Source organism: Choristoneura fumiferana, chromosome 7 (genome assembly GCF_025370935.1).
Source record: "Choristoneura fumiferana chromosome 7, NRCan_CFum_1, whole genome shotgun sequence".
In the NCBI taxonomy this organism is placed as follows: domain Eukaryota; kingdom Metazoa; phylum Arthropoda; class Insecta; order Lepidoptera; family Tortricidae; genus Choristoneura; species Choristoneura fumiferana.
Window position 1 is genome coordinate 6,898,585 of NC_133478.1, and position 20,588 is coordinate 6,919,172.

The 20,588-nt window shown below is 39.2% G+C and overlaps 2 protein-coding genes and 1 long non-coding RNA gene across 3 annotated transcripts in view; 1 reads left to right on the forward strand and 2 right to left on the reverse strand.

Annotated features, from left to right (window-relative positions):
* LOC141429580 (homeobox protein unc-42) overlaps positions 1 to 4,195 on the forward strand; it is a 40,977-nt gene extending 36,782 nt beyond the window's left edge. Inside the window, exon 6 of the mRNA XM_074089958.1 lies at positions 863 to 4,195. Coding sequence (XP_073946059.1) covers positions 863 to 972 — 110 coding nt within the window. The 3' untranslated portion in view covers positions 973 to 4,195. The remainder of the gene's footprint in view (positions 1 to 862) is intronic.
* Positions 4,196 to 4,253: 58 nt separating this feature from the next.
* On the reverse strand, positions 4,254 to 14,992 carry LOC141429579 (cilia- and flagella-associated protein 61-like). The gene is made up of 14 exons (XM_074089957.1): positions 14,891 to 14,992; positions 14,531 to 14,691; positions 14,247 to 14,434; positions 13,330 to 13,525; positions 12,395 to 12,564; positions 10,810 to 10,916; positions 10,587 to 10,643; positions 9,693 to 9,825; positions 8,032 to 8,205; positions 7,399 to 7,512; positions 6,785 to 6,934; positions 6,351 to 6,422; positions 5,471 to 5,500; positions 4,254 to 4,672 (listed from the first exon to the last, which is right to left on the reverse strand). Exons 1-14 carry the CDS (start codon positions 14,983 to 14,985, stop codon positions 4,517 to 4,519), a joined length of 1,803 nt encoding a protein of 600 aa, XP_073946058.1. The 5' UTR covers positions 14,986 to 14,992; the 3' UTR covers positions 4,254 to 4,516.
* A 4,162-nt stretch (positions 14,993 to 19,154) lies between these two features.
* On the reverse strand, positions 19,155 to 20,588 carry LOC141429582 (uncharacterized). The gene is made up of 3 exons (XR_012451557.1): positions 20,504 to 20,588; positions 19,686 to 19,762; positions 19,155 to 19,325 (listed from the first exon to the last, which is right to left on the reverse strand). It is a non-coding gene; the product is annotated as an uncharacterized lncRNA (long non-coding RNA).

Below are 20,588 nucleotides of genomic sequence, written 5' to 3' on the forward strand. Positions count from 1 at the left end.
TGGCAAATATCTTATTTCCTGCGGCGAGATTGCATCTTGAGAAAACGCGGGGGTCGATTCAGTGCCTCACTATTCGCTTCCCGACCCTCGCTATATCGACCTATTTATACCTCGGGCTGCGGATCGAAACAACTTGCCGCGTTGCTTGTTTTGTGCTGACTTTTATGTATTTTTGCAGACGAGTACAGTGCTTTAAACGAGACGTGATTTCGGAATTGAAAACGTTTGCTATTCATCTACGTACTACATATTATATTATCTACTGCTTAGCACAAGCTTCATTGCTCGAAACTAGAGCAGCGGCTTTCGTGCAACGAGGTTGGATACTTTATTAAGGAGTGGGAACATTTTGAAAATATTTCGTTGTCATGTATAATTTATTGTAAATTTTAATTTTAAAAATCTTTATCGATCTATTTTTAATATTATACTTAAATTAAATTTAAGATTGTAATCAATACCGCATTTATTTTTATTAGGTTGCTGTTATGTTATACTTCTCGCCACTGTCCTCAGCATTTAAAAAAAACAACAAGTAACTTTGTATCACGCAGTGAGCAAAATGCGATTTAAGGTGAAAAACAATTTATAGGCTGAGAAATTATAACAGAGTTGTAAAGGTTTGAAATGCGAGATTAAACAGAGAACGAAATACTACCTTATGACGTCACAGGCCATTGGCGCGATACTAGGTACTGCATGAAGAAAAGCGTTTTTGAAAAAAGATATACCTAATACAATTTCACCGGAATTCTTTTTTCTTCGCTTAATATTGGCTGTATATATTATCATAATAATATTTTAATAGTCAAGTACCTACTCTATTATAACATTATAAATATTATAATCGTTCTTTTCGCAGGCATGAGCGCCGAAGACGAGTGGTACAACAAGTCCCTCTCAGCACTCAGGATGAACAGCGGCCACCACGCGAACCTGGCAGCCGCGCCCATGCTGCAGTACCAGACCTAATCGTTGCTCCACGGCGCCGACTACTCGGCGTCGGCGTCCCCGTACGCACCCCCCTAGCTGCGAGGTGAACTAGTCACTATACAGCATACATCACTTCAGAAACATGCATAGATACATGCAAAATCATTTGATGCAGTAAGCCCGTATGCACCCCCTTAGCTGCGTGCGAGGTGACAGTCTCTATATAGCAGACATCACTTCAGAGGGTGACACTCTTTCCCGGCGCGGATAATACCGACGTGGCAATACCGACCCTGTTTTTCGTGTACACGCCCATAGAAGCTTTATGTCAGTTTACGTACGGTACAGTATACGTGCAAAATCACATGCTGCAGTACCAGACCAGGCCATTTCTTACTCAGTCTAAAAGCCGTTTCTGTTACAACCTTCGACTGGATCTAATTGCGAAAAGAACTAGTAACCACTATGATAGAGTTGCTTGCTATATATTTGATCCCAGAAACATTTTTTTAAGTGGATAAAATATTTAAGTTCTGTGGTGTCCGCACCTTTGTCCACTCTATATTCCAAAGCCAAAGTTACAAAAATATGTATAGTATACACGACTTCATGCACAACATTAAGGTCGTGTATACATATTTTTGTAAATTTGGCCGTGTCGATTTGGCCGTGTGATCTTTGCACTTGACTGCACAATATCTAAAAAAAAGGAAAGATAAAGACATAGGTCGACTAGCGTCATCCGCTTATATTTAGGTCCCAATTATTACTTTGTAAAACTGCGTGCTGCAGCAGGAGACCCAAAGACTAGTCCCCAACTGCTCCAATCGCTCTGATCGATTTCATTCCTACTCTGACGTATTTCATCCCAGGTGCTTTGGTCCTGGAAATTCACAAGGGTCGTGATACTGCAATAACTAGAGCTGCTTAGCTGCTATTTATTTTATTTGCCATCGGCATCGCCAAGTAGCTTTATGAGTACTTGACGATGCCGACGGCAAATAAAATAAATACCCAAATACATCCCATATTTTCTCTATTTTAAATTTTAATAGCTTCCGTACACATTACGTAAAATTAGTAAAATATTTTTTAATACAAACAAGCCCAATAATATTAAAATTTCAATTATTAAAATTTCCATCGGGGAGATTTGGCATAAAAAGTATAAAGGAACTTTTGAACTGTTGATGAAGACGTGTTTCACAAAATGTTTGAATGTGATGAAATAAACCAAAATCATAGTCAGAATTAAGTGATAAATGATAATTAAGACGAAGTTAAAAAGATTAATTTTTAATTGTTTTTCCTGAAACGGGCAAAATTGCCTGTGGGCAACATTTTCTTTCTGGCATTGTAAATAGTGAGTTAAAATCATTCTATGTCACTCGTAACATCTAGTTTTATAATGAAGGTAAGGCGGAAAAGTCCTGTAGAACCCGATGCTTTCCTAATGACAAAAAGATAGATCAATATAGGTGTCTATTTGCCATCATCTGAATGATACAAAAGCGGCGGGCAAACAAAATGTTGTACAGGTGACGTGATCAGGATTTATTCTAAATAAATAACTCAGTAAATTTAAGTCATTCACCACCATTTTGCATGAATGAAACATAAGTAAACATTTTGTTTTTTAATGAATATTATTGGAGTGTGACTGAAAATAAAAGAACACTAATCCTACTAATTGCTACAATAAATGAAACAATAGCCTATACTTCAGTTGATTAGGTTTGGTCCTGACCGCCGCGCCTCTAAGAATCACAACTACTTACTAAGTTGAATTCGAAATGCAAAGAAACATAAGGGCTATTTTCAGTGCCGTCCAAACAACGACCTATCTACATCTAACAAGGTACAGAAAATCGCCGCGATTTAACTCAAGTGTCTTGCATTGGAAATTGTCGTGTATGAATTACACTTTACATTAGCAAATAGAAACTCAGAATTGTTTTGACCTGTATTGTTCCTACGTTGCATTGGTTTTTACAGGCTTTGGTGTTTAGATATTTATATATATAATATAAGTACAGATAGTGTTTTAATTTTAAAATCAATAATTTGTTCTATTACATTACGTAAGTTAAATCATCGTGTATGCTAGCCGTACTGTACAGCCATCTTAAATCGAACTAAGATAAGTATTGTATTTCGTCGGGTGAAAAGCAAAAGTCATTAAGTACCAAATACCTACTTACAACAAAGCTCGTATCTCATATGAAATTACTGACTAGATACGACTTTTTGAAGAGCAGTGACAGAAATGTTAGTGAGTTTTGCTTGCCATCCGGTGATTTCCTCGATTGTTGTATTGATGACTCAACGAATAAGACTTTAGTTTGATAGCTCTTCAGATGTTATTTCAGAATTTTTTAACTAGTTTGTTGCTACCCGGAATGTTACGAGATAGTGTTTGTTTATGTTACATCCTCGTAGCATTGTGTCCATATTTCAGCTGTCGTTTCTTAACCTTAAAATAAAAATTACCTACCTATGTATTATTGTGTTCCGTGGTAAACAAATGTAAATTTTAATTGTTTAATTTACTTTTGCTATAACGTTCTTAATAATTCGCAATCATTTTAAAAATTCTACGACAACTTCCATGTACATTTTAGCACTGAAGCAAAGCGTCTTCATATTCTAATCTTAAAAAGCCTGAAAACCAAAAAAAGTATTAAGATAATATTTGACTTATGTCCCTGGAAGCTGCAAAATATATTTTTGCGACCGTACAGTAACATAGTACTTTACTAGTCGTTTTTTTTATATTGTGCTATCAAATTATATGTCTTATCGAGTTTAGGTACATTCTGTATCAATGCAACAAAGCCCGTGTAAATATTCGTTTTGCATGATAACGAAATTATATTTTGTAAGACGTTAACAGCTCAACGATAACATAGCGTTAACACTATTATCTAGTCAAATTAAATTATAAGAGGCCGTTACATTTTGAATATCCAGAATATCGTAAACTCATTTCATACGTTTTTAAAGGTATTTTAAAATTTGATCTCATAGTTTTATATGCCGTAAATGTAATAATTTATTCCAAAGTAATAAACTTTTGACCTGTGTACAAACATAAGAAATCATATCAATTAAGACTGTGGCGGGGAATTCTCTTTACTAGTCGATGGAGATCATGTGCATTGTGTAAATATATTATTTAAGAAACATTGTCTAAATAATGAACATGTGTAAAATGGAATAAATTGTCTAAAACGTAAATACAAATCACTTTTACTTGGAATACATTTTTTAATAATGAGAAATAAGCTACGAAGGAATACAAAAGAAAAATATCGCAAATGACAATGTGGAAGACCTAAAAAAAATGTTTTAAATCCATCAATTAAAAGTATGTTGATGCTAAGATAGTAAAAAAAAACTACAGTACTAGCAACCGTCCACAAGGTGATCACAATCAGACTGCATCTCACATCTCCTTCTGAGATTCTTTTGGATATATTCTGTTGACGAACACGCATTGTAGTCGCGATTCACACGTATCCCTGTTGATCTTCCAGCCAGTATGAATGTAATTAAAAAAGTAGACTAAATTACGAGCAAAGTTCTAAAGTAGCTCTGGTTTGTATGTGGCATAGTGCGGGTTGCACACTGAGTTCCGGTCGAGGTAACGCGCGAGATGGGCATTGACGATGTGTTCACCTCCCACGCAGTTCCAAAAACCTCGCGCTTCGTTGCGAGTCGCCTCGGCTTGACCACACTCCTGAAAATGAATTGACATTTCGTTGCGATCGAGTTCCGTAGCATAATTTGTACCAGGTCAGTAACAAATAGTAAGTACTGTAGGGCAGCGGTCTCGACCTTTTTTGGCAATGGAGCGCTATCGGAAAACTAAATATATATCAAAGCTCTAGTAGTCAAAAACAACTCATTTAATGGAATCCTTTGCAACCTTACTGCTGTATTTCAAGTATTTATTTTAATTTTGATCAGTACTTTTGTGAAGTCTCTGCTGAATAATTGCAGAGCCCTAGAGCTCTGGGGAATAGCTTAAAGGCATAGACACATGCGTATGATTGTTTTTTTACAAGCTTTTATATTTTGCCCTTTATTTTTGGGTCATCAGATTGATTTGAAATTTGGCATACTGGCTTAAGTCCGGTGACAAAACATTAATCTGGTAGTGAAATTCTGGTGATACGGCCAGGATCGTCTCCGAAGGACGGAACTACTCAACGGTTAATGGCATCGACTTGAGGTACAGAAGTGTAGTTTGGATCACAATGCAAGTACAACCAACAAAAAGTACAGTCAGCAATTGCAGCAGCTTGAATTAAAAATTATCTTTTTTAACAATAAGTTCTTGTATGATAGTCTGATGGAGCCGAACAATGTAAAAAGACCAAACGCATCGCCATGAAGTACTATTGAATTGAATTGCCTGAATGATTAGTTAGAAGATCTGACTGACTGACTGACACACTCGTAATGTTATTTTACGTTAACATTCTGTGCCAGTGACATACTCTACGTGCAAAAAATGAATGGTTACTTTTCTTACCGAGGGAATGTCAACATCTTTAACGTTGATCTGTAAAAAGAAACGACTGTCACTAGGAATTCTACGCCGTGTTTTATTGATTTCCTATAACTTCACCAGATCTCTCAGTTCATTGATAAAAACTACATACTACATGCTACTTCATTGATAAAAACGACCTTGTTGTTAAGTTTCTAGCAAAATAGAAGAAAAAATGTTTTTTTGTTTGTAGATAGGTACCATCGTACAACCCTACGTACAATCTCAATAACTAATATGAGAAACATCAAACAAACTCGTTATCTTTTTTTAAATAATTTCGTACCGCTCTAAGGTAGACTCGAACGAAATTTTTACAATAAGAGTTAGAGTCTTGGACAAATTAACTTCATTTGATCTGTTGAATGTTAAATTAAAGTTAGCGGGAATAAAAAAATAACATTGGTGTATGTCATCATATGTCACAGGTTCGTATTTCGTTCTAAAAAGTGAAATCTTACCATGTCTTTCAAACTGTTGCGGGCTATATATCTGTCGATTACCGAACGGACAGACATCATAGTTATTTGGGCAAATAAGATTTAGGAGAAATATCTACGTTACCGATACGTAGGTTAGCTGTGAAAGTACGTTTGCGATAATATTAAGGCTGGGAATTTCTTTCGATAAGTACGACAGTCTTTATACTGGCTCAGACAACATTATGTCTACATTTTAAGCGAAGCCGGGTTTTCATCTAGTCTTTTTTTAAATTCTTGATTATCTTTTTTACAATAAGAGTTAGAGTCTTGGACAAATTAACTTCATTTGAACTGTTGAATGTTCCCTTAAAGTTAGCGGGAATCAAAAATAACACGGTGTATTTTTTATATGTCAAGCTGTTTAAAAAGTGAAATCTTACCATGTCTTTGAAACTGGTGCGGGCTATATATCTGTCGAGCACCGAACGGAACGTTCCGAGGTTTTGTGCCTCCTGTAATAAAAAAATGTTTCAGTACGTATAGACAACTTAACAGCTGGTTTCTGTGTCGAGGTGTATAACTGTCCGTAGTTTTTCTCTTCATTTTTTTATTATTTTTTTCATCATCATCATCATACCAGCCGTAGGACTAGGACGTCCACTGTTAGACTAGGCCGCCCACATTTTCGGCTTTCAGTTGCTTTGATTGGTTCAACCACCTTAAACCCGCGGTTTTAACCAGGTCATCCGTCCACCTCGTTGGTGGACGTCCTAACGGAGCTGGCAGCTTAGAACTTTTCGGCCCCAACGGCCATCCGATCTCCGTGCTATATGGCCTCCCCATTAATTTTTTAAAGTCACTCAATCCGACTAACCTTTGAGGTGAACCCACAACTGGGCACATTGCAGCTGGCATCCAAATCCAACCCCCTGGAAGATGATGATGATGACTTGGTTTCCGACGACTCTAGATCCATCTTGGCAGCGTCGAACAGCGAAAAATGCGACTTCACGATGTCATATACCTTGGATATGGAAAATATGTTAAGTTTTCCTTTTCTAAGTAATTATGCCACGGAATAAAAACCAATATCAACTCAAATCAGAAGTCAAATTGAGTTCATTAATGTTTAAACGGTTCTACAATAGAACTATACTGAGCGGGAAAAAATCTGGCCCTCAAATGAACGCAATCATCATCATCATATAGTAATTTTAGTAGCAATTTTATAGTAGAGTGGGCCAAATTTTATGCCGCTGAGTATTTTTTTTTTGGTTGAGTCTAAGTTCTTCATTTTATTTACTAGATTTTAGTTTTCAAAATTTACTTGAGGTGCTTTATAAAAAAATGGCGACGTGCAGCAGTCGCAGGAAAAATCCATCATGGACGACTGGAAAGGGAGGGAGACAAGGGAGAGAGGGAGACACTCAACGGCTAAAACACCTGGCTGCACGTCCCTGGAGCTTATTTAATAGAACAATTAAGTACCGTGCCAACGTCCTGCTGATAGATGTCCACCAGCAGATCGTCGAAAGTCTCCTGGTACAGTGCAGCCATCCACGGCTGCACGAAGAACTCCAGCAAATCGTCGATTTTGTTCATCTGACAAAACAATATTATATAACGTTAACTTGTAACTTTATTAAATGATGCTTGCAGCTGCGTCAAAATATCGGGAGCTCACTAAAGTTAATAACTACATCCCGTAACAAATAATGTGTAATGTAATTAACCGTGAATCATTAAAAACTACACTATCCCAGCGACACGTAACTCAGTTTCGGGAAACACTTTTTTCCGTATGATGGCAACGGAATTTGTATCTTACTTAATATGAACTGTGACGTCACTGGTCAGCCAGCTCAATTGACTAATTTCTTTATTTCAAAGCTGCAATAAATCAAATAATACAGTTACTTCTTTTTAATTATCTGGTTATTCGGGTTAAAATTAAATCCCGCTATAATAAATCCTGAAATTATTAGTTAATGTATCAAATACTTACCTTATTTTAAATTACCTATCAGACGTTCAATAATAAATAATTTATATTTTTTTCTATAAATTTCTGAATTGATAATAAGTCTTCCAAATTACCTCAACCAACAAACACAATCTAACCATATATCTTTGAAGCAGCTTGTCAAAGAACGCTTCGTGTTTGCCATACGTAGCCGCCAGCACCTCATGAGAGACCCGTCGATGGGAGAGACAGGTCATGGCGACGATGCGGTGGAGGGCGTCCAATTTGAGGCGGCAATAGTTGTCAAATCTATTTGTTGTCAGCGTGTGGCCCTGAGGTAACAATGGATGTATAGGAAAACTATTGAAAAACAGGAAGGCATTTCAAAAGTAAGTAACGATCCAGTTGGAAAGAAAGCAAATATTTCATCACACTTGCTCGTAAACATAATTTTATGAATTAAATTGGGTTTTGTTTTGTTCCGCGTACCTTGATTTTAGAGCAGCTCGATATTTCAGCACAGTTGCATGCGCCATGATCACGAGACGACCATCATCGATCTGCTCTAAAATCAATGTACGCGGAACAAAACCCGAATTTAATTCACAAAATTAATAATGACCGCGATAGTCTAAAATATTGTGTTGCTCGTAAACAGTGTCGTAATAAAACCCAAATAAAACCCTCGACCTTAATGTGCTTGTCATGAAACCCAAGGTCGGTAAATGAGTGATTGCCCGTACTCATTTTCTTGTCGTGAAGCCCAAGGTCGGTAAATGAGTCATTGCCCGTACTCATTTTCTTGTCATAAAGCCCAAGGTCGGTAAGTGAGTCATTGCCCGTACTCATTTTCTTGTCATGAAGCCCAAGGTCGGTAAATGAGTCATTGCCCGTACTCATTTTCTTGTCATGAAGCCCAAGGTCGGTAAATTAGTCATTGACCGTACTCACTTTCTTGACATGAAGCCCAAGATCGGTAAATGAGTCATTGCCCGTACTCATTTTCTTGTCATGAAGCTAAGGTCGGTAAATTAATCAATACCCCGTACTAATACTGTACTGTGCAGTAGCAGCGCGCGCAGCAGAAGGACCACACGCACACGCAGCTCAGGCGCATGCTGCGCTGCGAAGGGGGAGGGCGGCGGGGCCAAGAGCGCAGCCCAAAGTATCGCCAATATTTGGAAGAATTATATTTTTTCTTTTATTTACAAATATAAAATTTTACTCGCAAATGTGATGTGATGAAAAACATTGTGGGTATGTCGTACGGGCGGAACGAGAATTACGAACATCGACTCATTAAAGCCCTGTCTTCAATTTCGGGCTTCTAATAATAGGCTCTCGTTCGTAATTCCTTATTTACCGCCCTTAAAACACAATTTACTAATTCATGACACTGCAAAAATAAAATTAAACAAATACAAAAATGTGTATCACGGTCACAAAATTGTCCCAAATCAGTTGGTTGGACTTGAAGCTTATACCTACAAGATGCCGGTTTGAATCCCATCCGCGCACCTGAAAAATATGTTTTTGGACATGGCCGTAGGACTAGCTAAGTAGAATGTTAACTGATACTCGGAATTCTAGCTTCACAAAATATGCATTAGGTAGGTACTATTAGTCGTACTATGCAGTACTGTAACCCAGGGCTTAGCTCTCGTGAACGATTATGTATTGCAATGCCGAGAGTTTTTAAAATTTTCATGCAATACCGAAAATCACATAAATTATTATCGTAGTCTACGTTTACGTTGAATAAAGAATGGTATGTTATGGGTCTAAACTTCGTAATTAAATAATGAAGTGAAGAACCTACTTGATGGGGTAAGCTCATTTCCACCTCCATTGGAATATCAGGTCCAGGCTTCCTTACTTTCATGTAATACAATGGGCCCGGAAAAGTTGCACAGTGTATTACAGGAGACTCGAACTTCTGCACTGGCTGCCATCTAAACCACGCAATGAATGCTTTTATTAAAATAGTAACTATTAATGTGACCAGTAGCAGGCTTATTGTCTTTGTGTCAAATTGTAACGCATTATTGCCGGCTGTCAAACTCTAAATATTTGTCAGTGAAGCAAAATTGTGCGTTAAAATACTCGACATGGAGCGAAGGTAAAAAAAAGTCAAATAAGGGTCAGATTGTATGAAGAGACAACAGCATAAAGGTATTCCGATCTTAGTGACGCAACCGGGCCTTGCGACCTACTGCTTAGAAAGAACATAGTCGCGAAACGCGGTCGCTTACATCCGTCTGTGCTTTATAATAAATTTGCTTTATGCAAAGCTGTTGGGTCGCGCGACTCGAGACCTTTTTATCTAGCTCTAGCACACTCGGGATGACAATCGTTTTCGCAACTTCTTTCTGTCATACGTAATAGGATGAGGGTAGAAAGAGATGGTGGATGCGATCGCGAGTGCCCGCGCGTTAGACAATCAATACGACCTCCAGTCGCGGTCGTAATGTCGCGGTCGCTAGACGCGGTCGCCATCATCGAGCGGCATGCTACTTCTAAGTAGAATAGATATTGAAAGTGAAAACTGCAACACATACAAACGGACATAACAGTAAAATCTAATCAACATTGACGCATCAGATTCAGGAACGCCTAGTTTAGTAAACTATATTAGTAAGTTATAGTATGTAACTGGCGACACTGAGCGTGCTAACAGTACGTCAATCAGCAATCAGTAAATTATAGGACTAACCGTCTAACTTTCCCAAGAGCAATTCGAGTTAAATTGGGTATACTTGCGTGAGGGAAACTGAAAAAGAAAAGTAGTTTAACATTTACACGTCGATTGTTCTATGGTTTAAATCTAATTTAGTTAAAGAAAACTATGCCACGTAAAAAACGTACAAACACAGCCTGTTGCCATCGAAATAGCAAATTTAAGATGATTTAAAAAAAATAAGAAAATAAGTAGGTACTTTAGCAAACTGGAATTGTATCTCGGCAAGATATCAGACGGGCACGGGTCTATGTCGGGGTCGCCCATCACAAACGGATCCATTTTCCGAAGAAACAGCTTAGCCAGCTGAAATACAAGTAATACCTATGGTTAAAAATTAAACTCTTAAATTTCACAATCTTCATACGGTTACCTAATGATTCGCCGACTATTTTTAGGCAGATTATTGATTGGCAGACAACGTTTCGCCGAGTAACGGTACGCCGATGAATTTGTACGCAGATGTATTGCTTCGCAGACTAACGTTTCGTAACTCAACCTTTAGCAGACTATTTACTTGGCATATGAGTCAGTAAGCGGAACAACTATTCACAGAAATTCGTTTAGCCTATTAATCACTACACATTTTGCACATTTGGTCTAACAACCTTTCGCTTTTGTAACGGTTGAACTATTATTCAGTGCGCATATCAACTTTTCGCATCTTTTCGTTTCGCATGGGGAATGGCATTCAATACCGCGAATATGTGTGGATTACACTATGGCCTTATTGGCATTTTTACACGCCGTGCTGACCGCGCATTCTTTATTATTTTTTTATATACCCTCACAAGTTTCAAACGTATAACGCAAGTAATAAATGTATTTTTGACCATCATTTGTATTTGTTTTATATTGGAGTTTAAACAAACCAAGTCGCGATGCTAGCAGTTCGGTTCTGGCACTTCGCCGGCCGCTACCGCGGCACGCTCGCTTCGCTCGCTCGGCTCGTGCGTTGTTGGTCGCAATTCAACCTAACACTCCTCCTCGCTCACGCTCGTCGTCGCACCTAACTACATTTTGATAACCGCTAGAATATATAGTTAACTCAGTAAAATCCTACCTGTCGTTTGGCCGATTTTATCTACGCAGATTACGAAACAAAAATCGACTGAACATTAAATCTACTTAACAATATGAATGCCATGTGATAACTCTGCTTATCGTGTCTCGGCGAACAGTTGTTCGGTTAACTGAAACAATTACGAAACAAACAATCTACTAAACGTAAATCTGCTTATCGCTGTTCTTCCTACCGACTACTCGGCGAAACGAATAATAGGCGTAACGAAATTATACCAAACGTTGCTCGGCCAAAAGAAAAATCTGCCAATAGTTGTCTGCGAAACGAAAATCTGCGTAATGAAACTCGGCAAAACGACAGGTCACCTCTTCATACACATTTAAATATTGTCACAGGGATGTATAGCTAGGTAAGACCAGAAAACTCCAAACTAAGGTCTTTGCGACACAGTCACGGAACCTACGCGCTTATGGATCCCTAGACGATCAAAATTGCTTGACAAGCACTAGTTTTACAACGTAAGTAAATCGTTTGACAAGGCTCGACATAACTCATTTTAATTTTTGATGAGCTGCGTTTAGAATAAAATTAGGTCTCGTCTATATATACTCATTCAACCATAAGACTCACCCCGTTTCACCACTTTGTACTAGATTATTCCTGTAATCTGACGTGAAAGGTACATATGAAGCCATCTCTGTTTATTACATTAGATTAAACTGAAATGGTGAAACAGGTGCTAAGTTTATAAGGTTCTTACAGCCTCGCCTACGTCTTCAGAACAATAGAATCGATGTAAGTGTTGCTTGGCGTAGAGTCTTCTTGAATATCTTACGCAGGTCCCAGCAGCGTATATGTGGGGATCATTTGTGTCGAATGTTGGTCCAACCACCAAGCCACCGTCGTAGACCAACCCGCATTCGTTTATAGCTGTAAAACAAGGGGCTGTATTGCCTAACGCTCGAGCGCTCGCGGTTCATCATCTCTTTCTACCCCGATCTTATTCCGTTTGGCGGAAAGAAATGGTAAATGCGATAATGGTTCCAAGTGCGATAGACATATGGCCCTACCCAAAAATGAAGCAAGCTGCTAACTTGCAACGAAAGGGACGTATATACCTATCCGTCACGGAGTAGCTACAACGATAAAGTGATTTTCACGCAATGGCATAAGTTGCAAACTAGCTTTAAACTTCATTTAGATGGTGCGAGAAATGTCTTGCAAATTTCGTGCCGTATAAATTTATAAGTGAGGTCATAGCAAATAGCAATAAATCGCAATCCAGAAATATGGTTTTATGTTTAACTAGGCTTAGCGTTGCAACATTATTGCAAAATTAACAGGTCTTTATTAGACTGATTAAGGAGACAGTTGCTTCGATGGCGCGTAAGCCGCATTAAATCCCAGTGATTTGTGTGTTGAGCTGCGCTATCGTAAAACTTAATGCTGTTTGAGTGGGATTTCTTTCATAACGATATCGATAAACCATAATGTACTTACGGAACTACCATTAAATAACTGGTGCCTCTAAACTGCTGCCCTATTTGAAGCTAAAGTTGATCGTAATAGGTTGATTTTAAAATCGTAAATATGGTAGGTAACGCCTTATAGTGCTCTGCTGAAAAAACTTGCTTGATAGCAAATCGTTGTAATAATTTACAACCTATAATTATAAGGATTGTTAATTGAATTTACCTCTAAAAGCATGTAAATCGATAGCCTTTACTCCGTAATAGAATAAGGCGAAACACGGTACCCGGAACGCGTGGAGCGGTGACATAAACTTCAGTGAAACAACACGTGACCCTTTGATGTGCCACCCAGTGAAACGACTTCGACGGTGCACGTGTATACCGAGCTTCGCTATGGCAGCTTGTACTCTCTCATCCACCTGAAATACGGCACATGTAATTCCCATTAATAAAATTTTTCGATTGTGACTTTGAGGGCATCCGTAAATTACCTACGTGACATGCTTTAAGTAGGAGGTGTCAGGCGGTTTATGACGCAAAATCAAAATAATTGCAATTTTCATGGCAATACGTTTGACAAGGGCCACCCCGTCACGGGGGGTGCTAAAATGGTCAAAATTGGTGTGACGTCCTGATTCAATTTTAAAGGAAAGTGGCGTATGGACTGGCGGACAAAGACTAATTAATTATATTTTTGTAGCAAGAACAAACTAATGGGAACCCCACATACCAAAAATGTCAAACAAAGGTATTCCAGTTGTTTTACCGCTCAGGCCAAAAATCATGATCCTCCCACCATAATTAGTTACTACAAAAGGTGAACAAGTCATTACAATTTCGATAAAACTAGACTTATTATCGATCCTATCTTGCACGTTTCTATTTTTTTTAATCAGCTATTTTAAGTGCAGTGCAGTAACGGCAGTAGTTGCGCCATCAACAGGGTAGGCAATACTAGCGCCAGGGTAGGGTACTGACACTGCCTACCCTGACTGTGCGATGACGAAACAGAAAACACAGTAAAAACGCTAAACCTACAAGCGAACGAGGTCTTTTTCTAAAAAGACCATGGTCTTTTACCGTATCTACTCGATACCTACACGGCAAGTGGGGTTGTCTAATCTAAAGGTTTACACGTACGACTTCATCGTTAAAGCAGTTGACCCTCAGTTCGGCGGGATCTTCGGATGGGAAGGGTTCCACGAAGACGATCTTATCGGAGGAGAGCCCCAGTTCCAGCAGGGCGGTCATACAGCTGTAGGCTTCTATGCAGTCGCCGTACACCACCACGCGGTTCGTGGCGCAAAGACGGAGGGCCTCGTCTTGCTCTGGGTTTCAAATGAAGTTATCTTTAGCAATTCTCTATTATTATTATTATTATGCTACATCTAAACTAGTTTTCCCAAAATCTCCGCCCTTCGTACTTGCATCGCTGACCATGCGCAGAAGTTTCCTCAGGTTAATATTGGCTTCGAACAGCGAGTTGATGACGAATACGTTCTCGGGCATCTCGGGCGGCGCGGGCACGCGGTGCGGCTGATAGTCTGGGTCGTCCATCAGCATACGTTCGCAGGTCTTGCCCTTCCTGCGATTGTTATTTAAGCTTGTGTAGTACAGTAAACTGCATAAATATCAGCCACAGCGGAGCATTCAAAAATATCTGACACGTCCTACCTGCCCTCGAAATAGAGTCGTATCAGATATTTATGCGCTTTTGTTCTGTCAGATATGATTTATGCCAACTTAAGCGAAGCGTATATATTTTTTTGAACTTTAACACTTACTCCAATTCTTTGTCGAGTTCTAAAGACTCTTTCAAGTATTCAGGATGTTGAAACTGCTGGCCGCAAGTGATGACCAATTCGTCGTAGTATTTCATTCCGCCGTTTTTGAAGGACACACATTTCTTCTTCCTAGAAATCAATACTAAATAGTTTTTCAAGCTTTTATTTAACTTAAGTCGTCATCAAATCTTGCAAGTCAAAGTTCTCCCACGTCTAGTGATCGGACTGACTATAATACAGTTACAGTTAGCAAATACAGTAAAAGCTCATTCATTTTGACTCATTCATTTTTTGAGATCAATTTCAAGCTTCAAATTCATTGTAAGATGAAACGCTCACCTATTAATCGCCGTGACAACAGCACAAATGACGTCCACATAGAAGTAGAACGGAACGCACTTAAGGTACCGGTCTGTGTACCGTCCATTCTTCGGCACACACGTGTCGGCTGCTCGGAGGCATTCGGCTACCGTCGGAAGTCCGTGCTCCGAAATAAGGGTGACGTTTGTAAAGGTCAAGTATGATGATGTAGGACTAGAGAAACATTCAGAGACTATCACACTGGATGCGCTCTATGTCCTGCGGTCGGGTCAGCTGACAGACTTTAAGAATTGCAGGACGTAGAAAACATCCAGTTTGACAAGTCCTTCAGCAACTTTTATAACAACTCGACGGGTCTCTGGCTAAACCTCGTAGGTATATGAAATTTTAGGAGTTTCGAATAACCATTTTAGATAAGTACACATCCTTAAATAGATATTCCAATTTCATTAAATCTCATGTACGAGGTTGAGTCAGGACTTCGAAACAGTAAGAACAGCTGCTGTAGCTTGAAAGAGGCGAGATATCAAGACGTGGTTGTGCGACTTGTGCGGCAAAATTATCAGCTATGTTTAGAAACTTCGCAAAGACCAATGTTTTCTAAAGTAAAAAAATTAAGCCACTTGCATGTTCTCATTATTTTGGTTGCTCCTAAATCACGGATGTCTTGAGGCTTGTATTTTAGCCAGAAAACATATGCCTAAGCAATAGAAGTCTTACCCCATAAGCAAAGTTTCGAGGAAAGCCAAGCCAGTGCGACTAGCGCCTACCACCACGATGCCGTTATTTACGTCAACCTTGGGTATACTAGTCAATGGTCTCTCAAGCACCCACAACGCAAAAGGAGTCGATCTGAAGGGCAAATTAGAAAAGGTTTTACAGAGTGGTAGCTCCATACAAATAGTACCAGTGTTCTGCTCAAAATTTGATAATGACCTCGCGTTAAACGAACACCAATGATCTGATCAAAGTTGCCGGAAAGGAGTGAATGGAGAAGACACCAAGACCGAGAGAAATAGTGTGCACTGCTGCTGGGGCCTACACCAAGCATTGGGTGGCAAGAGGCTGAAGAAGATTGACTATTATCCTGTTGTAAAATGTAACGATGTTCGTCTAAACTGCTGCGTAGTCACCGAAATCCATATAACCAAGGTAAGGTTAGCAGTGCCTACGAATATGTAATAGATGGTGAGTTACTTACACATCTTTGTATATTTTACTCAAGTCCTTGTTGCCGCTGACGTTGGGGACAATGCGACGTGGGCGCACGGGCATCATACGCCCCGCCAAAGACATCAGATTACGGCATGGATTCTGCGCACATAATCAAGAAAAGAATAGATGACAGGATAGCCTAATGGATAGAGAACCTGGATGTAAAGCAAGAGATCCCGGGTTCTCTCCCCAGTTGGGGCCTGGGACATCTTGCATGTTTAGTATGTATTTAAGTAAGTATAGATACTTATAACACAAGCCTGGCTATAATTTAAGTTTAGGTCAGTGAATGTCAATTGACCCGTGATATTTATTATTTATTTATAATACGAAACTATATAAAAACATAAAAAAATAATATGTGATTTAAATTTGAGAAAAAAATCCATTCAAAATGAATATCGTGTAAATATCTCACATTTCACTGTTACACTGACATCGTGAAAATTAAATATGACAAGAAATTGCGTCGCCATAGTCACCGATAGCGCAGGTTGTGATAGGTAGGTAATTGTGATGCATATTTTCACGGCGCGGAAAGTTCTCAGGATATGACCACCCTCGTAATTATGACTGTATCTATCTAGAACTAGTAGTAGTTACCTTTTTTTTTACTGGACTTGGGCTCAGGTACCATCTTTTTGGGTGACACTCTTTCCCGGCCCGGATAAAACCAACATGGAAATACCGTCCGTTTTTCGTGTACACGCCCATAGAACCTCATGTCAGTTTCTATGGGCTGGGTTGGGCGTGTACACAAAAAACAGGGTCGGTATTTCCATGTCGGTATTATCCGGGCCGGGAAAGTGTCACCCATCTTTTTCATAGAGCACACGTAAAGTTGTGGTGGCTGCTGGCCTAGTGGTTTGACCTATCGGCTCTCAAGCAGAGGGTCGTGGGTTCATTCAAACCCCGGCTCGCACCTCTGAGTTTTTCCAATTTCATGTGCGGAATTACATTTGAAATTTACCACGAGTTTAGCGGTGAAGGAAAACATCGTAAGGAAACCTGCACAAACCTGCCAAGCAATTTAATGGGGCGTATGAAGTTCCCAATCCGCACTGGGCCCGCGTGGGATCTATGGCCCAAGCCCTCTTGTTCTGAGAGAAGGCTTGTGCCCAGCAGTGGGACGTACCTATATAAGCTGGGATGGACACGTAAAGTAGCCAGATGAAAAATTTAAAGTCCTGAGAAAAAATCTGATTTCCTTAAAAAAATCCCGCCTTGGAATTTTTGTGCAAGCGACGTCGATTAGACCAATGTTTCCGTAAAGGAGGAAATAAAAGAAATATTAATTACAGCGTCGCCCTTAGCTAAGAGCCGGGAGAGCCAGAATAACGTCGTGTAGTTGGAGTGACGCAGCAGATCCCTGATGTACCAGCGAGCGTGGGGTTCCATGACGGGCGACATTACACCTGCTAAAATCTGAAAAAAAAAGCTTCATTCAAGTGAGAGCATAGCCGGGTCTTCTCTCCCACAGCAAACCACCTCACGATGAAAACTGATAATTTTCACCTTGAGTTATTCAGGGACTCTTAAAATCGATTCAGAATATTTCAGCAGGTACCTAGTTCGGTAAGTTTGACTAGACACCCCCTGTAAATATTTTTCATAATTTTCAATTGTGGGTTGACAAAGATTACATAGAATCTATGTTCAAACTATGTCAAAGACGTGACCAAATTTTTAATTAAACATTTCGATGAATAACGTTTAAACGCGTTCCTTCAAGCTGCCGGCTTGGTTTTGGTAGCAGGACCGGGCTAATAGCAAACGTGTAAAAAGTCCAGCTGCTGCTCACTATAAGTAGGTAGGTAATATGCCAATATACAGTGTGGAAAAATAAGTCGGACCCTGGAAGGAAATTACCTTAAATCCTTAAGTTGGCTAATTTTACTTCAAGGAGTCATTCCTTTATTTTTAAAAAGAAACAAAACTGCATTTACAGATTTTCTACAACTCGCTTGCCTCGCCCGGGACTCGAAACAACTAAAATTAAAAAAAAACTTGCTATTTTATTATACTAATCGATAGGATTATTATTCAGGATAACATTTCTGTAACAAGCATTTGGTCCTACTCTCGTCTGTCGTACAAGATATCCATGAAGAATACCTATTTAGTATATAAGTTCTTTAATGAACATTACCTAGTAGGTACTTACTGTTCACTTCCAACAAGTAAAAGACACGTAACAGTTATCTTAAAGTTAATGTTAGATTTTATCAAATGTTTGTCAGATAAATTTTACCCCGAATAAATCGATTCGATCGATTACTATAATAAAATAGCGAGTGCTTGTTTTTTTAATTTTAGTTGGTTAGAGTCACGGCCGAGGCAAACTTTGAATCCAATTTTGTTTCTTTTTAAAAATAAAGGAATGTCTCCTTGAAGTAAAATGAGCCAACTTAAGGATATAAGGTAGTTTCCCTCCAGGGCCCGAAATATTTTTCCACACTGTAAGTATATGATCTATTCACTCCCTTATTTATTACCTTGGTAGTATAGTCGTGTATAGATTATTTTAAGTACCGTAACTGCATCCACTGCACAACTTCTAAGTACTTACTGTGCCATCAGTACCCGGGCGTCGTGATTCGGCCTCAACGCCGTACTGCGTTCGAACTGCAGTGGCCTCTTCCAAAGTCTACAACCCAAATAGTGAATTACTTACTCATTCAGGAGTTAAAACTAACAGGATCAAAATATAACACTCCCTTACCCGACTACAATCATCCCAACCGGTTGGCTCTGGTTGAGAAGCACGTAGGAGTCCAAAGTAGAAGAATTCAGGCTCTTTTGGAAGAGATCCAACAGTACTTGCTTTCGAGGGGCATGTTCTAAGATGTCGTTCATAGCGGGAATATCGTAGGCTTCACCGGCACGCAGTGACACGTTCCTAAAGTATAGAAAATACATATACCTAATCACAGCCTAAGACCCCATTGGGAAAAAACTGCAAACTACAAAGCCACAAAATTTCCTGTCAAAATACAATCTGTAAAGTATTACCTATATGAGGAGATTAAGGAAATCTAGACTGATCTAAATAACTGGAAAAAAAATGGATTGTGACCTAACCTTTTAGTCTCATTCCAATCAAACTTTCTATTATAACATGTAGATTTTGGAGTTTCTGGATTCTGAATTTAACAGCGGAATTTTAAATCATCATGTCCAAAGTCCTCGAGCATATTCTTCAAATTATTTTTTAACGTAGGTACCTAATTAGATAGTTTGTTATAATCTTTAACCTTACCCACGTACAGAATTCACATGCGCAACATAAAGCGACTCGTTGATATACTTTTTTCGGTTGCCGAATGGAGACACCAGCTGAAAAAAATACTTAGATGATAATCTCAAATTTCACAAAAGTAACCTTGTAAGTCTTGTAACCCACGTGACATTGGAATCCCAAAGATTTTTTAACAATAAACTATCAAATAATAAATATTACCATATTTAGCGTATTTACTCAATGAATTCCTCTACACCAAGGAACAAACATTCAAGGACCACAGAAGCAAGACTGCAGAGGAAAGCCAAACTTGATAGATCACTTCCTCTGGTCAATTTGTCACGCATAAGCGCTTTTTTATAATTTTATAGCCTCCTCTTTGAATTTAAGGGGCATTTAACACCCCCTCCCCTGCCTCCCAACTTCGTAGTCGATGCAAACTTTATGTCATACATATCTCGGTTGCATGGTGCACGCACTTCGCCTTTAGGATTTTGTAGTCATCCAAGGAGCCGTTATAGTTTCGCCATGTCCGTTCGTCAGCGGTTTAGCTTAAAACTGCTAGTGCTAGGAAGCTGATGCATGAGCATACAGAGTACCTACCGCCGATATTCCGCCCAAAACTGATAGGGTTGTTGAAACGTGCCTCAGAAAATGAAATTACAATTATTCGATAACTATGTGTTACTTGGATGGAGCGACGACCTGGGGATCGCGGTGGATCCAAAAACACAAGACCGGTCTGAGTGGAGAGCCTTGGGGTAGGCCTATGTCAGCAGTGGACGTCTTTCGGCTGACATGATGATGAATGTGTTACTTGTATCACAAGTTCTCACCGTAAAATGTTCCAAAAGAGGAAACGCAGCCAGGTTAGAAGGAAGGCACAAGACGCAGTAATCTCTGTTAGGAAATAGCTCGTAC

Bases quoted from the DNA above. Each gene is read 5' to 3' on its own strand.
- LOC141429579 (XM_074089957.1), bottom strand. From the start codon at position 14,985: ATGAAATACTACGACGAATTGGTCATCACTTGCGGCCAGCAGTTTCAA. The intron at 14,435-14,530 runs GTACGAAGGGCG...TTTGAAACCCAG, and splicing joins GCGCATGGTCAGCGATGCAA to AGCAAGACGAGGCCCTCCGT. The intron at 6,423-6,784 runs GTTAGTCGGATT...TTTTTATTACAG, and splicing joins GTTGTGGGTTCACCTCAAAG to GAGGCACAAAACCTCGGAAC.